The sequence below is a fragment of the Lissotriton vulgaris genome, chromosome 1_1, assembly GCF_964263255.1.
Source record: "Lissotriton vulgaris chromosome 1_1, aLisVul1.2, whole genome shotgun sequence".
Taxonomy (NCBI): Eukaryota; Metazoa; Chordata; class Amphibia; order Caudata; family Salamandridae; genus Lissotriton; species Lissotriton vulgaris.
In genome coordinates, this window is record NC_141685.1 from 1,680,099,666 (window position 1) to 1,680,124,003 (window position 24,338).

Here is a 24,338-nt window from a genome sequence, read left to right on the forward strand (position 1 = left end):
TAAACTCTTGATTCTAGATGGAATACAAAAAGCACCACTACTCTACTCTCGGTTTCAGTCACTTTCTAGCAAAGTGTAAGCTGCTGGTCCACAACAATTCGTTGTGGTGTGGGTGTTACATAGGAGTAGACGAACTTTCGTATTCTCATAAAACTTAAATTATTCCTACCAATAAGAGTAACACTGAAGTAAAGTTATTGAGTAATCTAAACAAACCGGTTACAATGTATAGTTTTAAGTGATCCACAAGTTTGCCTTACCAGCTACCATCCAGTTAAACATTGAGCTTGGAGTAATTATTATATTCGGTATTTCATGCCTACTAAAGGTGTGTGCCTTTTTCTACACGTGGAAGTTTTGAAAGCAAATGATTAATATTTCAGAAAGTGCTTTTTTCCTATCGAAATGCTGCACATCGAACATCAAAGCATGTTCTTTCTGTTTCACAAGGCACCTTACAACTGCTCATTATTTTATATAATATAAAAGATGCATGTGTGCATGCGACTTATATTGCAGATACCTAGGTGTAAAGTAATGGCGTCAGTCTACTTTCACAATATGCTTCCCTATCCACAGTGTTCATTTAGTTTAAAGGCGAACTCACAAAGTGCATCCTGGATGAAGGCCCAGTGTGTGTGGGCTTCCTGCAGCAGGACACACTCACAGTTAATTGCTTGCTGCCCGGATGTGTACATGACTTTCATTCACTGTTTTCGCCGTCCACCAAAAATGTTTTTTTCCTAATAAAAATGCGTTTCTTTGCAATGTTGAAGAGGCAGGGCTCATGGGCTCTTCTGAATGCAGGTTCCTCTCATCTCAATGTTTATGAAAAAAGATTCCATAATATAGGTCCGTAGAATCGTTCAGAAATACTTAGTTGGGTGTTTTTTTGTATAGCAATAGAAGTAGGCATCCAAAGACCAGTAACTCATCCCAGTAATGTAACACATATGGAGTTGATCACCCTTGACAGCAGGAAATCATCCGCTAATAGACATTGCACATTGACTATGAATACTTTCAGATCCTTTTACCAAAGTGTGCACAGCAGTTAGACCTAGCTCAAAAAATATAGCACATCTTCCCCTATATTCCACCTCTTAACACAGAGAAGTTGGCCGATACCTGTGCTACCACAAGTTGAAAAACCCAATAATCTCATACAAGCTGAACCGAGCTCAATAGTCTCTTTAAATCTCTCGATTTATCTCAAAAGCACATTTCTCTTCTAAAGATACCCGTTTTATGCTCCAGCCAGTGCAAGGCAGATAGTAGGGGAGATGATAAACATGTATTTTTTTTTTAGTTTTATAGAGCGCAAACTTGACCCGTTAGGGTATCAGAGCGCTTTAAAGGAATCAGCAGTAGTATACAAAAGATTTGGAGGGGAGGAGGTGGGCTGGATACACAGGGATAAAAGAGAGGCAGTACAATTGACATTTTACAAGAAACGAAGGTCCCAAGGTCCATGAAGGGATGCCCGGAGGTGCCGGGAGGATAGTGTCTGTGTACTCCAGGGGATGCATTAGAGAGGGAATAGAGCAAGGTCTCTGGGTGAAATAGAAAGCAAAATTTAGGCGAGGAATTTGCCCATTAGGAAGGTTTTGGCATCCTTTTTGAAGCAAGCCAGAGAAGGGATTCTTCTGATGGCTGGTGGGAGTGAGTTCTATATTCTTGGTGTGGCCCCAGAGAAAGCCAGATTGTGAGTTTTCTTTTCCTAAAATGTGCATGTTGGAGCGAGAGGTCTCTGATAGACCGCAAGTTTCTGGTTCCTCCAGATATCATGAGTTTCTGGGCACGATATGCAGGGAAGTTTGAGTATAATGCCTTGTGCGTGATACATGCCATTTTGAGTTGGATTGTGGCCTGTAGAGGAAGCCAGTTCAGAGCTTTTAGATGTGGTGAAATGTGATTGAACTTCCTTGAGCCTGTTAGTAGCCTGGCGGCCGCATTGAGGCAAGCTTTTAAAGGTGCCAGGGAGGTCTTGGGTAAACCCGAGAGGGTGGAGCAGCCATATTCCAGTCTAGAGATGACTAGTGCATGGACTGCCATTTTTAGGTCGGGAGTATCAAGGAAGGGTTTCAGTTTCCTTAGATAACTCAGGTGGAATTTGGCTGATTTGGCCATCGATTTGATATGGTCCTGCATGTTCAAGTTGCAGTCCAGGGTTATTCCAAGGGATTTGGCCGAGTCCACGATGGTCGGAGGGCAGTTTAAGGCTGTGATGGCCTTAATCCATACCGGAGTCTCAGGGTTGGTTTTGGGTGAGGAAATTAGAAGAAATTCTGTCTTCTTTGCGTTGAGTTTGAGTTGATTGAAGGAGAGCCATTGGACAGTCAATTTCAAAGCTTCATTCAGGGAAAGAATCTCCTAGAGAGAGAGAGAGAGAGAGAGAGAGGAGATCTTGATGTAGATCTGGGTGTCGTCAGTGTACATGTGGTAAGAAATATTTACGTTGTGTAGTACTTCGGCAAGCGGTTCTAGGTAAAGGTTGAAGAGGGTGGGGGACAGGGTTGATCCTTGGGGGACTCCAACCATGACCGGGGAGGGAGCAGACAGGTTACCGTCAATTAGGAATCTGTGTGACCGGTTGTGGAGGAAGGACCTAAACCATTTAAGAACAAAGCTATCCATTCTCATCCTGAGTTTGAGGCATTTGAGTAGTTTCTCATGGTTGACTGTGTGGAAGGCCGAGGAAAGATCTAGGAGGATTAGGAGACAGGTCTTGCCTTGTTCAAGGGCTTGGAGGGCATCATCCACGATGTGGAGAATCGTGGTGCTGAGCCCAGGCCGGATTGGAAGTCATCTAGTAGGTGGAAATTGGAGATGTCTTGGCTCAGCTGCTGTTGCACACACTTCTCCAGAACTTTAGCTAAGAGTGGAATGTTAGAAATAGGTCTAAAGTTGTCAGGGAAGGCAGGATCAAGCGATGTTTTTTTTTTTATGGGGAGGACTTGGCTGGCTTTCAGAGAGACGGTATGGATCCCTGAAGAAGGGAGGCATTAATTATTGCAGTCCAGCTAGGAATGATGGATTGGGCTGTGGCATCTAGGCAGTTAGAGGGGGGTGGGTCATTAAAGTGGTTGCTTGGGTTTAAGGTAGAAAGGATTTTCGAGACGGAGTGTTTGTCATAGACTTTGAAGTCGGTCCAGTGTGCTTGGTTTTTGCGTGAAGCCTGTGGAGGCGGCACAGAGGGTGGAGGCAGATCTGGAAGAGGTTGAGAATAAGTAGTGGATCTAAGTTCGTTTCCTAAGGCTGTGATTTTGTCAGAGAAAAAGGAGAAGTCCTCCGATGAAATTAGTGACTTGGTAGTTTCTTTTGATGTTTTGGCCAGTTTGTTTGATTGGTGTTTGACCAGTTTGAAGAGATTGCAGGGTCTGTTCTTGGCGTTCCCCAGTTCAGATCCGAAGAATTCTTTTTTTGAGTTGAGCATAAGCTCGTTTGTAGTACAGCAATAATAACATTACCTCCCAACGAAATCTCCTGGTTTTGGGGTTTACTCAGATAAATTGGGAGTGACATTTGGTAACTGTTACTGCTGATTTCTTGTGATATGCACAACTCTGGCTACTTAGGAGACAATTAGACCCAGGGTGTGCACTGTGTAAAGAATTTCAACCAATTAATGATTCTTTTTGTGGATTTCTAAAAGTGGATGTTCACAATTTTTGGGACACTCCATGGAACTCAAGCCCTCTATGCACACCTAAGATGCCCCATGGCTGCAAGTTAAAATTCTCCACCTCTCATCCTACAGGACCCAGGCTGTAACAGGGCCACTTTCTATAGGCAACATAGGTATATACATGCATATCAAGCCACTGGTTTGCTCTGGTGAGGTGAAAGAGCCTACAAGTGCAGTGGAACTGTAGTTAGGGTGTAAGGCAACAGGTTTATCCTGCTTGTGCAGTATTTTAGGGACTATTCTATTACCATATGCATTGTTGGCTCTAGCTGTGTAGCTTAGCTAAACTATGCTAAGCACATCCGCTTGTTCCAGGTGCCCCAGTAGTGGGCACAAACACTTTGGCATCCCCCTGCTTAGGTCTGGCTTCTGTGCCACTGCAGTGGTGCCTGAGGGAATCCTTGCCACAGGGGGAGACAAAGAAGATCATTTGTGCTCACTGTACTACTAGTACTCTCACCTGCAGTATCAGGAGAAAGGAGGTGCCTGCTCCTTGCTGCCTGGATTCTCCTCATTTAGAACTGTGTACCTTCAGCGAGGTCTAGTCAAGTGAGGAACTTTGGAGTAATACAGGAGTGGAAATATTCCTGCAAGGACTAGAACATATTACTGTTGTGTTCAAACATTAATAAGGTATGTTTCGTCATTCATTTATCACGCAGGCCACACCCATTGATATAAATAAGTGCCTTAACATTTGTTGCTTATGGAGGGGGGTTCAGTATCTCTGTGAAATCTACAGGAGGGCCCTCCTGTCCTGCACAGTTGGTTCTATTTCATATAGTTTTGTCATCCCTACTTGGTCTGCCTCTGTTAGTTTAATATACATCTTTCCCCAGACACTCTTCAAAGTGGGCTATGACTCTCATCTTTACTTCAGAGAGAATAGAAATTGTCTCCTTATAGAAATGTTGCTGAAGGGCAGTTTGTGGGCAGGATATTTGAATATCATTGCTAATCTATTGTGTGCTGGGGGATTACATAGCTATGATGGAAATGTTGTTACTTATAGATTCCTCCCCATTTAAGAATAGTTTTTGAGCTATGTGCCATATTGGCTTTGGTGTACACATTATTATTGAAGAGTTCAGTGACCAAGATGTAGCCATTGAATCTTATGAAAATTAGGTAAGAGATGTCGGGGCATTAGTTTTAAAAAGCATTACTAAGATGCCTGACTGTGGCGTTGAGAACTGTCCAATATTGCTGACAAACCTTTCTTGACATCGGGCCTGATTTAGATCTCGGCGGACGGGTTACTCCATCACAACATTGACAGATATCCCATTCGCCAAAATATTTATTTATTTATATTTTGGCGGACTAGATATCTGTCACCGTTTTGATGGAGAAACAAGTCCCCCGAGTACTAAATCAGAGCCCTTAGTGTATGTGTTGGTTTCGAAGTTTATCTGCACCACCATACAGAGCATATATGAAGTTTCTATTTCATCACTCCCTTGTTTCCCTGTCCCCGTTTAAAGCTGCTGAAGCTCAGACATTTAGGACTGCTGAAGTAGTGGATGGCCAAATTTTGATGAGAATCTTTACAGGATTCTCGAGAGGGTGCACCTCCAGTTCATACTGAGTCCTGTTCTCATGGACCCGAAAGATGTCCTTTGTTTTTGAAGGGGTAATTCAAAAGTCATTGCTTCCTGATGTGTTGAGCTGGTATGGAGACTACATTGGCCATGGGTTACCCTTAAGTTTGATTACAAGTACTTTACTGCAGTGTTTAGCTAGCAGAGTTAAATACACTATTCGGACATGGTGGACAGGTTAGAAGAATATTATTCGCATTTACTTACTAAAAGACAGATTCTAGTACTGTGTGGAACACGGACTCTCAGCGACACTGAAATTATGCTTTTAGCCTTAGTTGTGAATTGACTTGTCTCCAGATCCTACAATGGTTGTGTCACAATATTTACATCATTAATATTTGTATACACAAAAATTTAAATATTAACTCCACCATATTGACTACCATTATATTACCAATGTAAGTACACATAAGGAATTATAGCTTTACTATTCTTAAATCAACATGTAGTTACATTAACAATGTAGTGACAGTTGCATATTACGTATTGTACATATTCCAGGTTGATATTTCGACCACAGTGTAGTGACTGAACTCCCTCCCCTCCAACACTTTAAATAGATTTGCAAGCCATGGAGCTCAACATGATACGATGACATTAGTTTGTAAAGAAATTCACACTAGGGCATTATAAACCATTTAGAACCAATATTCAGAAGTCATGGGCCCCAAAACGTCTCCCCCAATTCTGAACACACACCACGTGCTGCACATCTGTCTCCAATACTGTGAAAAGGGGGCAGATGTTAATGATGGACTCTACATCCCAGCGCCTAAAGAAATCCTTGCGCTTCCATTTTAGTGCACGGATTCTCTAGGCCTCGGAGACCTTACAAATCATTGCAATTTTGCTCTTATAAAATATTCTGATTGCCTGATGCACTTGTTAGCAGCCCTTGGAAGGTATTTTTTCTGGAGCATTAGCATGGCAGTAATCTCAAGTGGCTGGATATATATTGCAGCTAATGGTGTGTCTGCAGCCGCCAGCAGGCACTCTCTGGCCTCGAGCCAAGGCGATATTGGCCACGAGAGAGGGCGGGAGAGGCAGAATGAGACTGAGAAAAAGAGACAGAGAGTCAGAGAAAGTATAGATAGAGGCAGAAAAGGAACATATCAGATTCGGTTATTCACAGCCTCCCTCTGCAGTGTCCTCACTCCGTGAAATTAGAGGACCACGAACGAGCTTGAGTGCAAAATGATTTTTAAAGATGACAAGCCGAGTAGGAAGAAAACACGGATGCTAGCATCAGCAACAGGCAATAATGGTGACGTGCTGATAGCGACTTGTGGAATAGATGGCAAGCTGCAATTTTAGCGCTGTGCTATTCTTGAAATCCACCCCCTGGGAGTCATGGACGCGTGGCGGCAGCAGCTGCCGCTGTACTGAAGCTCAGCTGGCTCTGCTGACGAGAGGCCACTTCCACAGTAGGGAAAGGACTGCACGGAAGGCGTGATGCCATCCAGCTGAGTGGATTAATCCCCCCAGTGATACCGACATGCATTACTCAAGGTTGGAACGGAGCTTGATTTGAACCAAGGAGGAGAAAAGCATGATGTTAAATGCAAACGTAGTTACAGTTCATCTTTTAATGTTTACTGTGAGTAAACTGCCCTCTGAGGGAGTCTTCTTGGATTGTTGCTCCTATGAAATCGACCCTTCTCTTGGAAATCTTTTCTCCAAGCTCATTTCAGAGAAAATCCAGGTCTTCCTCAATGGGGTTATGAGGTTGGGTGTTTTCAAACAGCCCTATTCTTACAATATACATAGAGTGGGCATTGGGTCCACCCCTGTCAACCATTGGATTTTTCGACTATCATCTTTCAGAAATTGTCTGTAAACTCTATTTATGATGTCTTGGCTCAGATCATTGGAGAATGTTTTTCTCACCTAATGCTATTGGCTGTTCCTCCTATACATGCAGTGATTGCATTGAGCAGCATGAGAGACCTCTTTACAACTATAGCCTGAACAGTCTGCTCTTTCTATCGCCACCTCATGTGCCTCGCTTAGTTTGCTAACTTTGTATGAGTTAACATTTCAAAGCCAGATATATTGGCATTGCCAATCAGCGGTGGTTGGCACAGATCGGGCGGTAGAGGGGGCTGTAAGGGGGAGGCCACAGTAGGAAGCAGGTATAAAAAAGTTTTTTTAAACTTCTTGTCGCGTCTCTCCTATGCAGTCCTCCCTCACTCAGCCTCAACAGGAAGCACACCCAGGCTCCCAGTCAGCCAACCACAATACTGCTTTAGCAGCATTGTGGTTGGTCTGAGCACCGTGTTTTGGGGCTCAGACACTGCCTGGGAGCTTGGGAATGTTCTCCACGCAGGCTATAATGCAGCCTGCATGGAGAACATACGAAGTGAGCAAGACTGCTTTGGGCGGCCCAAGAGGGCCAGCCAAGCAGCCACTTTGTAAAAATCTTTGTAATATCGCTTGAAAAATGTGTTCCCTTGGCCATCCTGACACCACCATTCCCGTAATCCTTTTTAACATTAGATCCTCTTCCGTAGCAACACCCCAGCCTTCCTTTGCACCAAATTCCAGAACATTCCTCATCTACTTCAGTTATCAAACACTCCACTATCTTATCACTGTCCTTATGTTTCTCCTTTGTGTTAGCTTCCTCAGGAAGATGTAACTCCCTCCCCATCAACTATACTCCGCAAGAAAACTGAATTCCAGCAACTTGGTTGTCTGTGTGGATAACTAAGCTGTAGATATATTCTGCCTTTCTTCACCCAAAATGCCAACTAAAAGTCTATGATCTGTCGTAAAAATCAATGGTTTCCTCCACAAAAATTCTTAGTACCTATTTGTACGACATACACATGCGAACAGCAATTTATTTTTCAACAGAGATATGATACGCACTCCTTTTGATGCAAAGCCCAGAAAAAATCTGGTATAAAGTGTAATTATACGTAAGAATGAACCAACTGTTCCACCTTCATTGGTGTAGAACACATGACAATCTCAGTTACCAATAAAGTTCTCAGCCTCTTACCTTCCTCTGAAATTACCTGGATATTCCACCTTAACACTAAGTACACATGTAACTCGCATATCAATCATTCAGATTCTTCAATATTTGGGCCCATCCTCGTCGGCAGTATTTTGCTGATGAGCAATAGTATGACTTATTGAAAAAGGACACAAAAACGAAACCACAGCAGCAGACAGCTCAAGGAGAAACAGCAACTGCCATTCTACAGAATGCTCATGCTATACACATGCGCACATATTTTGGAACACACACCCAGCCTATAACAGAACATGCTCGTGTGCCAGTGTTTTAAAGTGTGATTAACAGATGCCCTCTGAAATGGAAACAAAGTATGGAAAAGAAACTTAAGGTAATGGTTTTCTGTGCAGAAAAGGAAACATCTATCACTGCTTGAACACTTGCGTTGTGCTTTGTTTCATTAATCCTGCTCTGTGAAATCCGACTATGGTTAGATCTGGTCATGTGTGTTCTCAAGCAAGCACCGACATTATTGTTCCAGATTATGGCGAATACTTAGACATTTGTACGATTTCAAGATTTGATGAATCATGTTTCCCCCCTTTTAAACGTCCATCCCATCTCATCATTTGGTTCATTCAACATCATCAGCCTGATTCATGTAGCTAAATTGCACTCGCAAAGGGCCAGATTCTCAGAATCTGGCCCTTTGCGAGCGCAATTTTTGCATTTGGTATTCATGATACCAAATGCAAAAATCGCTATTTAAGAATTCGCATATTTGCGTGGAATGGCATTTAAGGAATCTCTAATAGAGATTCCTTAAATGCTATTCATGACACACAACAAAATAGCGATTTTGGACTTTTGGGGCCGCTATTTACCGAAAGGTCAGACCTGTCGGTAAATAGCAAAAACTCCGAAAAATGCTCTTAAAAGCATTTTTCAAAGTTGCATGTAGCACACACACATGTCCTTTGGACATGTGTGTGCGCAACACCTGTCCAAAAGTGCATTTTAGGGGTGCTACAGGGCGTCCTTTGGACACCCCTGTCACCCTTAAAATCGCTATCTCAGTTGCGAGTAGCAAATTGCTACTCGCAAATCCCCATTCATTCCAATGGGCCTCTTGGCCCATAGGAATGAATGGGGAGTATTTGCGAGTAGCAAATTGCTACTCGCAAATAAAGAACATGTAGGAATCGCTATTTAAGTAGCAATTCCTACATGAATGCCGTTTTGCGTGTCCTCAATAGCGAATCGCTATGATTCGCTATTAGGGACACGCAAAACGGCCCGTACATGAATCAGGCTGCATGTCCCGTTTCCATGGAAATAGCGTGGTCCAGGCACCAGCATCAGAGCACACATTTAGAAGTGATGGGGATAACAGAAGACCGTCTGAGAAGGAATGGCTTTGTGCTTGCTGTCATCCCATTTATCTACAGAACAACAAACAACTCCGGCATCGTTTTACACTCTAGCGACCATTTCAATACATATTTTCAGCACTTGCTCGAGAAGAATAATATTTTCCTTGAGCGAGAAAAATAAATCATTTAAATAAAAAAATATGGAGTAAGCCACATCGCAAATCTATTATCTTGCTTGCCATCTGCGCAAGTAGCCGTACACTTGGCCACAGCGTATCTGCTCTTTCCAATGTTTTACATACAGCATCTAGAAGAATCAAGTCAGCTACAGAGTTTATTGATCATAGAAGGATGAACAGCATAGGGAGTGCAGTCTATGAAGAATGCATTCATCGGGTGTGTTTATCCCCAGAGCTATCTTGTAAATCATCTAAACAAAACTCATCAAGTGGCTTCATCAACATATTTAGAAGAAACTCAGCCAGATCAGACGTCATCTATTAACTGAATATTAAATTAATCCATTACATTATTCGTCTTCCATTAAAGTCACTTTTCTCCTCTAGGCTTCATCAGTCACAAACCAAATTCATCCAGTTGTGAGGTCATCTTCCCCCAACAACCTTTATTGTGAAGAGGCTTCTTTTTTCACAAATCTGCCTCTTTCCCTCATGAAAGCTTGTAGCACTTTCCACAAACAAACTTTGTGCAGAATAGGCTTCATCTTCTACAAACCAATCCTCTCCAGAGAAGGCTAATTATTTAAAAAAATATGAATACTTCTAGTTTGTACACCCCATTGGCACTCTTTGCAACAAATACTTCTCCCCACCAAAATAAAAAAAATACAAATCGGCCCCTTCTACTCTACCTTACCATCCACAGTGACCCCCCTACCCCCAAAAAAAGAACAATGCAGAACACGTTTGTTCATTCATTCATTCATTCTCTCCCACCGGTATTGTCGGGAAGATTCTGTGTCCTGTGCTTTGTCTCCTGTTACTATCAGGACCCAGGCGGCACGCTATGCAGCTATGTTTCTCTTAACATGTGCAGCCTACATTTGTTGGGCTGTCTGATCTTTTCCCCTGCAGCCCATAATGGACTATCATATCAACTAGTCTTTTGTGTCTGCCTTGAAGGATAGCAGTCACCATCTTCTAATGGATGGTGTGCTTTGAAGGTAAGTGTGAAAGAGAGCGGGGAGTGAAAAATATACAGCTTGCAAGAAAACATGCGGCATTCTTCTTCATGTTCTAGGAAAGCGTGTTCTCTAAACATTAAAAGCTTTGGGGGTTACTGAAGAACTTTAGCCCTCTCATCTACTTGTTATTCATGTGATCCTCTTTGTCAACGTTGTGCTCCTGAGTCAAGATGTATTTTAATACATTTCTTTAATTTAGTCGCATTTTGTTTATTTTTTATACTGTATTCAAGGCCAGGTGCCAAAGCCTTCAAACTTTGCCGCAATATGGCTTACAGCCAATCGACAACTTGTGTTTTCTCTACCTAACAGAGAAAACGGTCTTGAAAAGTTTTACTTTGAAAAAGTCCTGAACAATGGGCTCTGCGTGCCAATCCAAGATCTTAGGGAAACCACTAAAGTCTTGCTGTAAAGGAATAGGGATGAATGGTATGTGATGTTTTTGTTGCTAATTATTGACATGAGTGTCTGAAGCGGTCTCCCTCTATTGGCTTTTGTCAAATATGAAATGTGCCTCTGTAGTAACCGGGTGATAATCCCTTGAATGCCTTTAGTTAGTGTAAGGGCTTGTGTTCTGCTCTGAAGGCAGAGAAGCAAAGACAACTTCCTTAAAGAGAGAATTTTTTTTACCACGATGGTAGGTCTGTCGCCAACTTTCTCAATACATTCTATGCAGCTGTTAACTTGCGAGCATCTTTAACTCAAGCATGGAGTCCCAAAGCCCATTCATCTAGAAAAGGGCGGGTTCTCATAGACATTTAATGGCCCCTAGAGTAAATTGTTTACCAATAGGGAGCAGTATTTATGGGTACAATGTTATCAAATAACAGTCCTCAATATTTAGTTAGGGTATCCATGTACCCAGATGTGAAGAGGGCACTAACCTGTGCTCAATACCCCGGTAGCTTGGCACAGAGGAAGCAATGTATAAAGTATTTGCGCTCACTTCAAACAGTAAAACAGTGAAAACACCATACAAAAAGATCCCACACCAGGTTTGAAAAATAGAGCTTAATTTAATAAATAAAGCCAGACAAAATTCCAATTAGTGGTACCGAAGTTAGGAATTTGTAAAGAATAAACTGCAGTATAGCACCTAAAATCAAAAGCACCAACCGTGGCTATCTGTTCGCACTGGACTGGGTCAAAGTTAAAAGTTCAAGCTGATCGCAATAGAGCGTGGGTCGGACACAGACCCAGAATAGTCCCAATAAAAAATGTACCTTCTCAAGTTCTGTGCCAAGTGTCCGCTTCACGTTGAAGAGGGCCAGAGGAAACAATGAGAGTGTCGCTGCGGTGGTCGACATGGCATGAGGTGCAGTCCAGGCATTGTGGCTGGGCGGGCTGGAGCCTTGCTTTGGCAGTCCTCCTTGGCAATCAATGCTTTCTGTGTGAAGAAACAGGCTAGTGGCAGCTTGCACTGATTTTCTGTGTGAGTGACATGGTTCTGGTGCGAACAGGCCAGTTTGCTTTCACAAAGAGCCCAAAAGCTTTATTTAAAAACCAGTGAGCCACACCAAGGATCCTGGGACAGAGGGGCACCACTTGGGGAACTAGCAGAAGACTGATCCAGGAGCTGTTGGAGAGTCTTTTATGTCTCTGAGGCTCAAATCAGGAGGCCAGACGACTAGTCCTTTGAGTTAATCTGTGGTCATGGTTTCAAGATAGGTTGCAGGTCCAATTCTTCCTCCCCAGGAATGAGGGCAGCAGGCAGCAAGTCAGAAGAAGAGGGTAGCAGATCCTTCAGAGTGTTAGCCAGCAGAGTGCCAGTCATTTCAGCTGAACCGCAATCCTTCTTCCTGACACAGTATCCACAGGTCCATAAGTGTACTGAAGAGTTGGTGTTTGAGGTTCTTCTTTTAAAAACTGGTGCCCTGGTTCTGGAAGGTGGGAAAAATGTCTAGGCAGTCTTAGAATTGCATGGGATTCCTTACCTCCTGTGCCCTGGCTCGAACTGGCTGAAGTGACAATGCATGGTTGTTAGGTCCTTTGTGTGAAGACGGGACACAGCCTATTCAACTATAAGTAAGGCTGGACTCAGCTCCTCCCTCCCATTTACCAGTGATTGTCACACCTAAGCTCCCATTGTGTGTGGCTGTCTAGGGGGAATACACAAATCCCAAAGGCCAACTATACACAGTCATGTGGCCAGAGACAAGCTGCAGTCACCAAATGGCTAAGGCAAGAAAGTGGCATTTTCAGAATTGTTATTTAAAACCCAACTGCACCATAAATTAGGATTTTAAATTAAGATTCCAGGGATACCAAACATGAACCAGTTATCTCTTGCATATTACACTTGTAAAAGGCAAAAAGGCAACTCCAATGTTATCCTGTGGGAGAAATAGGCTTTGCAGTAGTGAAAAACAAATTGAAGAGTTTTTCACTACTAAGGCATGTAAAACTTAAAAGTATATGCCCAACTTTTTAAATACACAGGGGGTGTACAGGGCCTACTGTAAGGGTGATTTATATGTAATACAAATGAAGGTTTGGCCTTGGCAAAAGGTTTATTTTTCAAAGTTAAGCTGTTGGGATGTCTTGCCCCGCATCAAGATGCACAGCCAAAAAGGGAGAAGTCAATATAATCTAATGAGAAGACAATAATCCATATTTATTTTTTAAGTTGTTTCAAAGTTCACATCGGAGACAGCATGATTACCAACTTTAAGTGCTGAAGAAATGCCCATCCAGGCTTTTTTTAGTGGCACATCAGAATACACATATAATCCTGGGTAACTGTGCAAATGTTGAACCAATTCATTCCGGGCAATAATCCCTTCTTCAAGGGTAATTCCAGTATAAAAAACAACCCATCAGCGACCATAAATAATTTCATGACCGTAAACTACAATAAAAGCTTTGAACTGTATAATCCGTGGAGTGATTACACACCACCTATCACTAAAATGAAACCAATTTAACTGCTGAATCCATGCCCCATAAAAACCAAGGTATTGTCAAGAAATGAAATACAGAATATGAGTGTTATTATGCCTTGAGTGCAATGTGCCCCATGCAAAACTGTGTGCGCAGAATCAATTATCATAGACCAAGCAAATGCCAAACATAAACTTACAGTGCCACAAGTGTAAGATCTGAAAACCCAGTGTATTTAACGCCGTGACCCGCAGCGTAACTGCTTCATCCAAACACCACTAAAATTGTGCACCAAACAACCTCGTGATTGTTAAACCTCAAAGGTGAAACCCATCCATTTCAAAATCTACCATGAAATTCAAATCAAACACGTGACCACAAACCAATCCAAAAATAAACATAAAAACTCCATGAACTGCTGGGTTAAAACATATTGTGCCCTTCATGCTCACATGCAAGTTCAAACGACACTATACGACACTAAACGAAATAATCAAATTGAAATATGCTGTGAACATCAAACCATAATACGAACTCTTAAATATGCAAACAGTGCAAAGTTAAATACAGATAAATTAAAATGCTGGTAGCAAAAATACACATGAACATAAACAATAATTCACCCATGATTTTATTAGCAATTAACGTGTCAAAAGAATCCAATGACAAGAATCCAAGCAATCAATTGTAATCCATATTTATTGTTGAAAATTCAAAGTTCTCAATGGAGGCAGCATGATTACCAACTTTAAATGCTGAAGAAATGCCCATTCAGGCTTTTTTCAACGCCACTTCAGAATACAATATAATCCTGGGTAAGTGTGCAAATGTTCACCTAATGCATTTCGGCCAACAAGCCCTTCTTCAGGAGTAACTGCAGCATAAAAACAAATGATCAGTGACCATAAATAATTTCTTAACAGTGAACAACAACAAAGCCTTTGAACGGTATAGTCGGTGGAGTGAAAACACACCACCCAGGTTTAATTTACCCACTTGAAATGATAGGTTACAACTGAACACACAAGCTGTGCAAAGGTAGTCCCGAGACATGTTTAAAGGGCTACTTATGTGGGTGGCACAATCAGTGCTGCAGGCCCACTGGGATCATTTAATTTACTGGCCCTGGGCACATGGAGTGTGCTTTACCAGGGACTTATAAGTAAATTATATATGCCAACTGGGTGTAAGCCAATTCTGTATTAAGGGGATAGCACAAGCACTTTAGCACTGGTTAGCTGTGGTAAAGTGCACAGATTCCTAAAGCCCCAAAAACTAATTTAGCAATAAAGGGAGGAGAAAGACAAAAAGGGCCATTTCCAACAGTTATGATGAGCATTGAGGGTGAGGGACACGTCTTAAGATCTTTTAGATGGTCAATAGATCCTAGAGTTTGCCTTGATTTTGAGTAATGCAATGTGGCGGGGTGAGTTTATGCATTTTTGCTGTAATCATTTTTACTCCTCTACCAATGTTTTCACCTATATTTTGTTTCAGATCATCCCATTGACTGGCCCTCGAGAAGGAGGTACAAGGGTCACCATTCGTGGACAAAACCTGGGTCTTGAGTTCAAAGAAATTAAGGATTATGTTAAGGTCGCTGAGGTCAATTGCACACCTGTTGCTGAGGAATACATCCCTGCAGAACAGTAAGTGGGTGTGATGTTCTTGATGACTTCATTCCATCTCATGTCACCACCATTTGCATATCTTATGATTGTTTCTAGTTGTTTAATAAACATCTGGGAAATTTAAGCGCTCCAAATCTACTAGCAGTTTCTTTATTGCATGGATGAGTGATTGCTTAATTGGACTAAAGCAGGAGATGATGTAGGAAATCAAGATAAGGATGATGCTCAAAGGTTGAATTCCATCACAAGTTTCATCCCCAGGCGTTCAGAGTCAGTGGTGCAAACACCTCATCAAGCATCTGCTCCTCACTACCCAACACAACCATAAGCACATCGGAGCTATGACTTCGAAGCAAAGGAGTGTTGTTGAAACGTGACGTGTTTTTCTCAAGCTCATACATTAAGCTACACGCATCAAACACAAACCATTCCCATCGTCAAGAACCAGGAGGGATAGAAAAGAAACATTGGGAAACAAAACCTTCCATCTACCTTACAATATTCATGGTCATAATAGGAAAATGTCCACCAAGCTAATACTGCATGCAGTTTAGGGAATGAAGTATGAAACTCCCTTAGGCAAACAAGGTTAAAGAGTCCCCAAATAGGTAAATGTGATAGTGGGAGCTAGAGAGACAATTTACCACCAATGATGGCGACAAAGTTGGACATAACGCACAAGGCTACAAAATATTGAAGAGGCTCTCTAACAATATTTGATGGCTCTATTCTCTCACGTCTCTCTTGATCCCCCCTCCATATCTCGATCTCTTTTCTGTTCTCTCCAGCCTCTTAATTTCCCCATCTCTGTTTTGTTTTACTTTTTCTTTTCATACCTCTCTCCCACTCTCTCCATCTCTAAGTATGTATCGTCCGTTACAGTCCTCTCACCTCACTCTATCTCCCCTATCTCCATCTCCTGTTATCTCTTTACACTCTCTTTCTTTGATGCTTTTGCTTTTTGTCTCTCCTTCTCTCCACCATCCATCAAGCTCCCTTACTTCCTCTCTCTTTTTTCCCTCTGTTTCTTTTCCTTCTGCTTCCAAATCTCTATCTCTCCTCTCTTATGTACCTCTACCTACACCGTGCTCACTTTTACTTACCCTGTCCATAATCCTGAGTTTCTTTCTACCTTTTTTCTCTCTTTATTCCTGCCCCATTCTCTCTTTTCCTCATTTCTCTCACTCTATCTCCCGGTCTCTATCTCAGTCTTTCTCATTTCCCTTACAGTCCTCTCACCTCACTCTATCTCCCCTATCTCCATCTCCTGTTCTCTCTTTACACTCTCTTTCTGTGATGCTTTTGCTTTTGTCTCTCCTTCAATCCACCATCCATCAAGCTCCCTTGCTTCCTCTCTCTTTTTTCCCTCTGTTTCTTTTCCTTCTGCTTCTATATCTCTATCTCTCCTCTCTTATGTACCACTACCTACACCGTGCTCACTTTTACTTACCCTGTCCATAATCCTGAGTTTCTTTCTACCTTTTTTCTCTCTTTATTCCTGCCCCATTCTCTCTTTTCCTCATTTCTCTCATTCTATCTCCCGGTCTCTACCCCAGTCTTTCTCATTTCTCTCTTTTTTCAATTCTATCTCTGTCTTTATCTTGTTCTCTCTCTCTTGCTCCCTCTTTCCATGCAAAGGAAATCTAATATTGAGAAAAATAATAATACTATGCAAATTAACTTCTCTCTTGCCACATTGCAAAGTACAATAGCTATTCATGGGAAAATGGTGTCGGTCCATTAAAGGCCAGTGGGTGTCAGTCCTAAAAGAATTGTTGACATTTTCTGCTTAACAAAGCATATCTGTTCATACAGACTTCAGACAAGTGTGGCAGCAGTTGTTTGCTAATTTAAAATGAGATCAAAGTTATCCCATGAGTCATTTCATGGACAATCACAAAGGTATGGACTTGTCCTATCATGGTGCCTGCCTTATTGCGCCATCTCTGCTTTGATCTACAGGATAGTCTGTGAGATGGGGGAGGCCAAGCTGAGCCAGTATGCTGGATTCGTAGACGTTTGCGTGGGCGACTGCAGACCTGAGTTTAAGGCCAGATCCTCTCAGCTCTACTACTTTGTGGTAAGTGTGACGGTACCTGACCATGTCATGCACAAAATGGTTTGCATCAACTGGATAGTTGTCATGACAGTCAATGCTTTACTAATTCTTGATATACACGCAACAATCTACCATTCATTAATATGTTTTGTAAGATACGTTTTTTACCCTAAGGATGGAGGAATTACTTTTTTTGTCAAAAACAGTTTGCTTGGGTTTTTTACAATTACATCCAAAGTAAAATTCTGTCATGCATCCTATTAACTTTTCCTGATATTATGATGCACGAAAAAGGAATTGATTTAATCAATAAAATGAGCATGTAAAAAATAGGGACCCAAGTACTATACCGTACTATAGCACTTGCCCAAATTGTCTGAGTGAAGGAGGTTATCTTATGGCAATGGCTTTGTTTCCATACCTGTCCAAACTGAGAGCTCAAACCTAGTACTTAGTAATAAGTGCTGTTGATAGGGCCACTTCAATTAACATGGGTTACCAAATTATGTTGCAGGGTTGACTGAATTATGTGACAGGAAAAGGCATGTTCTGCAGCACAGCACATTATGTGTATTGTTTTGCTTGTTTTTTATTTTTACACATATTCCTACTAACTGGGCAAACGTTTCACCTCGTCTGTATCAGTTTAAAAACTGAATACAGCAATCAGTAACCGAAAGGTGACCACTTAACCCTTTGAAAGGGTCGGCCACTGTGTGGAACTAAGAATGGCGCTTTCTTTTAGTTTTGTAACTTGTTGCCTGTTTGAGATATTATTATACCTGGCATCTTTGACATGATTTCCCCAGACCTTTTGCTTCTGACCTCCTGTTTCTGATTGTGTGAAGAACTTCGTTTTTGCTTGTTTTAGGACTCTGTGCATTTTAACACTCTTGGCAATTGCTAAAGTGCATATGCTTGGTATCTAAAATGTCTTAGCATTTGGTTTCTCCATGATTGGCATATTTGATGTACTAATAAGTCCCTAGTACAGTGCACATTGTGTGCCCAGGGCCTGTAAATGAAATGCTAGTAGTTGGCCTGCGCCATGGGTTGTGCCGCCCACTTGAGTCGCCCTACAAACATGTCTCAGGTCTGCCACTGCAGAGCTGTGTGTGCAGTGTTTTACTGCAGGTCAACCTGGCAAGTACACCTACTTGCCTGGCCCAGACCTTCCCTTTTACTACTTTTAAGGCACCCCTAAGCTAGACCCTAGGTAGCCTCAGGGGCAGGGTGCTGTGCATTTTAAAGGTGGGACATGTGCCTGTAAGTTTACATTTTCCTGGCAGTGAAACAACACTAAATTTGCTTTTCATTATAGCAAATCTTATCTCTCTCATAGGTTGCCATTGAGGCTGCCCTGTAGCATTTTACATGGGTATTGTCCAATTGGGAGCTGAATGGATTTTGGTGTCTCTCGACTCACAATTTAAAAACAGATAGATTTTTGGTGAAGTTGTTTTTTAAATTGCAGGTCTGAAAATGCCACTTTTAGAAAGTTTGGATTTTTTTACTTTAATCCATTTGGTGCCTCTGCCTGTCCCTAGAATACACATCAGGGTTGGATGACAGTTGGGCTTTGTGAATTCACTCTGGAGTCACACACAAAGGGAGGGCAAGTGTGCCCTGCATATTCGAATCGCCCATCACCAGGCTGATGGGTCTTTCTGAGCTTAAGTGGTGGGAGGAGTTGACACTTGCACCTGAGTAGGGTTGTGCCAGTCCCCACACAAAGAACTGCATACCCCTCTAAAGTGTGTCTGGAGCCAGGGCCAGGAAGGGCAGGGTCTTGCGCACTCTCAAAGTCCTTTCTTTAAGGTCTTCCTACTTCAAATGCCAAAATGGGTATTAGTACTGGACCTCTGACACCATATACTCAGAAACACTTCTGGACTGAAGATATTCTGGCAGGAAGAAGAGCTGTTGGACTGCCAGGAGGGACTGCCACTTTGCGGCTTGCATTACTGTGTTGGCCTGTTGTCTGCTGTTTCTTGCCTGGGAGTGAGAAAACTGATTTCTAAAGTTTCTCCAAGGGCTTGGGTTGAGCTTGTTTTCTGCTGAAACTCTCAGTGCCATGAAAGACTTTACCTGCATCTTGATACCAACATCTGGGCTCCTCTGCTGTGAGCCCTGAGCTTCTAAATGGTGTCAAACCCTGTCCTGGACACTTGGAGGTGATTCTGGTCCTGCAACCAATAAATCAATGCATCAACTCCAAGCGTCACTTTGGAACCGACCCATCCCAGTGAAATCGAAGCATCACCGCTGCCTGCACCGAAGCCATGGTCACTGCTCGCTGAGTGCGCAACGCAATGACTTCAACTCACAACACAAGCCCGACAATGCCACAGTGCCTCCAAAGCACCGCCGCTGAATGAGTCTCAAGCACCACTTCATCGAAGTCTGTGACGCACCGCTCCGACGCAACACCTGCGGCCTGGTGGTTCGATGCCATGGAATCGGCACATCGCGCTGTGACATCAATGAATCATCGACACTGCTTTGCCTTCAGGACCCGAGGTCTCGCACATGCAACGGATTGCTCCACATTGTTCCCCAACGTTAGCGTCTCAAAGACCCTGCCCCACCTCTAGGAATTGAAACCTCACCTTGCTACAGTAACACTACACCTCCTTTGCGTAGCACATTGTCCCAGAGCACCAACGTGCAATGACCTGCATAGCAGTAAGGAACCAATGCCTCCCCTGCCTTTGTGACACCTCACCTCCCCTGCGCATCTCCCCATCTTTTACTTTGTGACTCATCCAAGGTACTGTCCTGGGGTCCATGTGACACCTGTAGCTGGCCTGCGCTCCTTTGCGGTCGGATATAACTTGTAGATTTGTCCCGGTCAAGGGCTCCCAGATAGCCCTACCTGGAGCTATTGTTTTTTAAGTGCCATAATTGCATTTAATATTGAAAGATTCATAACTGGACTTGTGTATGTTTGATTTTTGTCGGTTTAGTGTAGTATTGACATTTTTCTAAACTGGTGTCGAGTACTTTTGTGGTGTTTTCACTGGGTTACTGTGTTTGTGTCAGTAGCAGATGGTAGGGCGGGAATAAAAATATAAAAGCACTTACCTGAATACCGCTGGCCACCATCTTTCCTCCATCCTCTTCTCAGTCGGCAGGAAGCACACAGCCTCCCAGAATCCCTTTGCCAAACACGACGCTGCCTTTCAACATTATTGTGATTTGTCTGAGCCCTGTGGTTCGGTGCTCGGAAAGGGACTGGGAGGCTGGTCATGCTCTTTACTCAGGCTGTACTTTGGTGCCGCCACCAGTTTGCCTCTCTCAGGATCACGGTAGCCCGGCCCAGCCCTGCCCTAACATAATCTGTCTTCAATTGCAAGCTCAATACAAAAAATAAAATGATAATAACGGAACGTTATCATTTTATTTTTTGTATTGAGCTTGCCGGTAAAGCAGTGGGGTGACGCTCCTCTACCTTAGCGGAGTAGCCGCCGCTGGTGTGTCTGCACAAATACCTTACTTATTGCCTCTTTAGTTTAGCTTGAGTGCTCTATGTTAAGCTTCCCGAGGATGAGCACAGGTAAACTTAGTGTGTACTACACTTACCCTGAGTAGAGTGTGGATCTCTACTTGGACATGGTGCAAACCACTGCCAAATAGAGACCCCATTTCTAACAGATAGTATCGCATTTTTTGTTTAGGTGCCCAATTTATGCAGCAGATGGCAAGCACAGTAAATCTCATGTTCTACAGGAAAAAAGTTGCAACACAGAATTCTATGTTTCCAGTGGCCGTGGTTAAGGATAAACAATTGTGCCTTTGTAGTAGTGGTACATTATTTCCTACTGCAAGAAGATCATAAATATTTAATTGTTCCTATCCTGATATGCAGTTATTACTTTGTCAGAGATGATAAAATAACTTAATATGAGCATAAACTACTGAAATACTTTTCTTGCAATTCATGATTTTATTTTTATCATAGTAACTAATTGGTCGCATACTTTTAACTATGATTTAATTCCTAAAGTCGGTATCTTTTTAATATTCCTTATCTCAATTCTCATGAATTTTTCGCACCCAGTTCCTTAATATTCATGTAGCAGTAAAGAAACTCCATAGTTTGAGGGATGATGTATCGGCACCATTCAGAAGCAACATCCTAACTTCTCAGGCTGCAGGAGGTCTGCAGCATCTGCTGCTGAACAATTACAAACAATTAGAGAGGGACAATCAGCTGAGTGCTGGTTTCGTTCAGTAGTGTTCCTTAGTGGCTTGCATGCCTCTGAGTGTTTTGATTTGAGAAACTTGAAACCGCAAAGAAATTAATTGCACAGAATCACTCACTGCGCTCTAACTCAATGCTCAACCCCAGAGACTCACTCTAGAACATTCTGACTCCTACATTCACATCTCTCTGCAGTCACTCTCTCACATTTACTGAAGTTACAGTGGCTCTCACTCACAGTGCTCACTCATTCACCGCAATCTCCCATTCATCAACTCAACTGCGTGGAGGGGGGTGTACTCTCTGCCCAATTTCAGCCGGTAGTAACATTCTCACTCACTGAGTCTCATACTCACTCTTAGACTATGCACTCAGGCACTCTGTCATTGCTTAATCATTCATCGCCCTTTCAGTGATAGGCTCTCTACTCAAAGTAACTTACAGCGCTCACTCTCTGCAGTCAAAATCAGTCTCACGCTACCTCTCATTGATCTTTGGGGGATGCCCTGTTCCGTTCCACCTTGTTCATAGTGGATTTAATTTTTAACCTTATCATAAATAAGAGTAAACTTGGTTAAATAAAAAAAATACGTCCAGGCAGCCCTAACCATGATGCTAAACGCTGTGAGAGACTTATGAGGCAATGTGCAGCCGGCTAGTGTCTGCGGCATCGTGTGGGTGGCACCACATGAGATCAATGGAACAAATCATTTGTAATTAAAACCAGACGTAGACGCAGGATGTCATGTCGCCGAGGGGAGAGCTTGCATAATCCCTGGGTGACCTTCAAATATGGCCGCCACCTTGACGTGCATCAGGAATCCCTTCAACAGAGACCTCCGAGCAGAGACGTGTTCTTGGGGACTGCAGAGGAAAAAACATATTTTCATTTAAGGAAAGCAAACAACTGTTCTCACTTCTTCCCAGGCTGTACCAGCAAAGAGCTTTGCAGGCCAGGCCTTTGAAAGGATCGGCTTGAGTGAAGTGGTGCGCGTGCTCACAACAGAAGCTTCCTTTATGGCTCGTGTTCTCCTGTTAGTTAGTTATGATTCCACTTACATACAAATATGTGCATCCACTGTGTTCTAAGGATTCCTATTATTTCGGCTGGACAGCTTGGGTGCAATCAAGAAATTGGAGAAGACCAAACTTCCGTCTCAGACCATATTTAGCAATTTACAAAACAGGCGAAAGTTGAACCAGTGCTGAAGCATTTGGTCAGAAATATATTTAATTTCACTTTAATGCAATTTAAATAATTGCCTGGATATGCAATTATATTTCTCCCTCCTACGCTACCTATTCACACTTACAAACGTCATCAGCCAAAGGGCTCCACTCAGGATTGTGCTGCCAGCTCCCCTTCCTTATGCCTCGCATAATCAGACAGCTTTATAGAAGGTTGCCTTTTCTGTCAACATATTCAGCACAGCATCTGTATGCAAAGGTACCGCAAACAGCAGGTGCCTGATTAGTACATCTGTATGCAAAAAACATTAAGCCCTTCGTGGTACTATGGACAGTGACGGCTCCTCCATTATGGCGGAGGAGCATTGGCCCACTCCTGAGAGGCAGCAGATGCAAACGTGAAAAATAAAATGATAATAAAAACATTTTAATATCATTTTAATTTTCTTAGGATGCCACAGGCAGCCGAGTCTTAGCCGACTCTTAGTGCGGGAGCGTCATGACGTGAGCAGGGGAGAGGAGTGGGGGGGGGGGCACTTTAAGTGTGCATGTTGGTTTGGCCAGCCATCTTAGGACAGCCAAACTCACATGCACACTTACAGTTCTCCTTCCCAGCTGTGTTGCATAGCTGGGTCGAGAATTAGCACAGGATCCCAGTGCCTTGAGCGAGCATCTTATCAGCCTGCTCAGGCCAATCAGTTACGCTGCTCTCGTGCTGGTAAATAGTATTCCCAGCATGAGAGCAGCATCTGGATTGGAGTCTGGGAGCCTGTGCAGGGAATCGTGAGTCGAGACCAGAGCACCGAAGCGGCGGCTGCAGTGACAGGTGAGTTCCCTTTTTTTATTTTTTTATTTCCTGCTCCCCACCTCTTCAAATTACGAGCAGCCACCACTGGCCATGGAGCACAAACATGAAAGGGCCATAACTGAGACCCACATGGTACTACAGAGCACAAGTACCTGATTCTTGTTATGGTTAAGCAGAGCTCTGATATCTGAAGGATTGACCAAAGCTGGGGCCTGCCAGGGTAAAACTCTGGCACATGAGGCACCATAGAGCTTAGTTACACAAGGAGTTAAGCCTATATCTGTGAGACATTGCACCCATAGTTGATGGAGGGGTATCTGTGAGGGCTCCCATGGTAAAACCGAGCACAGATACCTAAGGTTTATAGCTGTGGCCTAAAGAACACGGGCACATGAGGTTTGCAAGGTAATGCAGAGCACAGGAACTGATAGGAATGATGATGAAGCATTTTGGATATATTCATTGATTTATTTTGGAATTCATCTCTTTTGTACAAATGGAAAATACAATTTGACAAAAAGAAAACTGCCATGAAGTAAAAACTTTAATGAACTTAACCTGGTGTCAACAAACTTTATTATACCATTGGGTAACCAACACGCGGTGCGCAGGGGGACAACTCCTATTGGGATTTGCGTCCACCCCCACCCACCTCGCCGGACACACACTCAACGCCGTCTTCTCATCCAGCAAAGACATCGCCTTCAGCCACGCCACTGGACTCCACTGGACGGACC

The 24,338-nt window shown here is 42.9% G+C and overlaps 1 protein-coding gene across 1 annotated transcript in view; it reads left to right on the top strand.

Annotated features, from left to right (window-relative positions):
* The window catches only part of PLXNA4 (plexin A4), a 1,023,024-nt gene that overhangs the window by 728,840 nt on the left and 269,846 nt on the right, over positions 1-24,338 (top strand). Inside the window, exons 13-14 of the mRNA XM_086918924.1 lie at positions 15,209-15,360; positions 17,305-17,422. Coding sequence (XP_086775050.1) covers positions 15,209-15,360; positions 17,305-17,422 — 270 coding nt within the window. The remainder of the gene's footprint in view (positions 1-15,208; positions 15,361-17,304; positions 17,423-24,338) is intronic.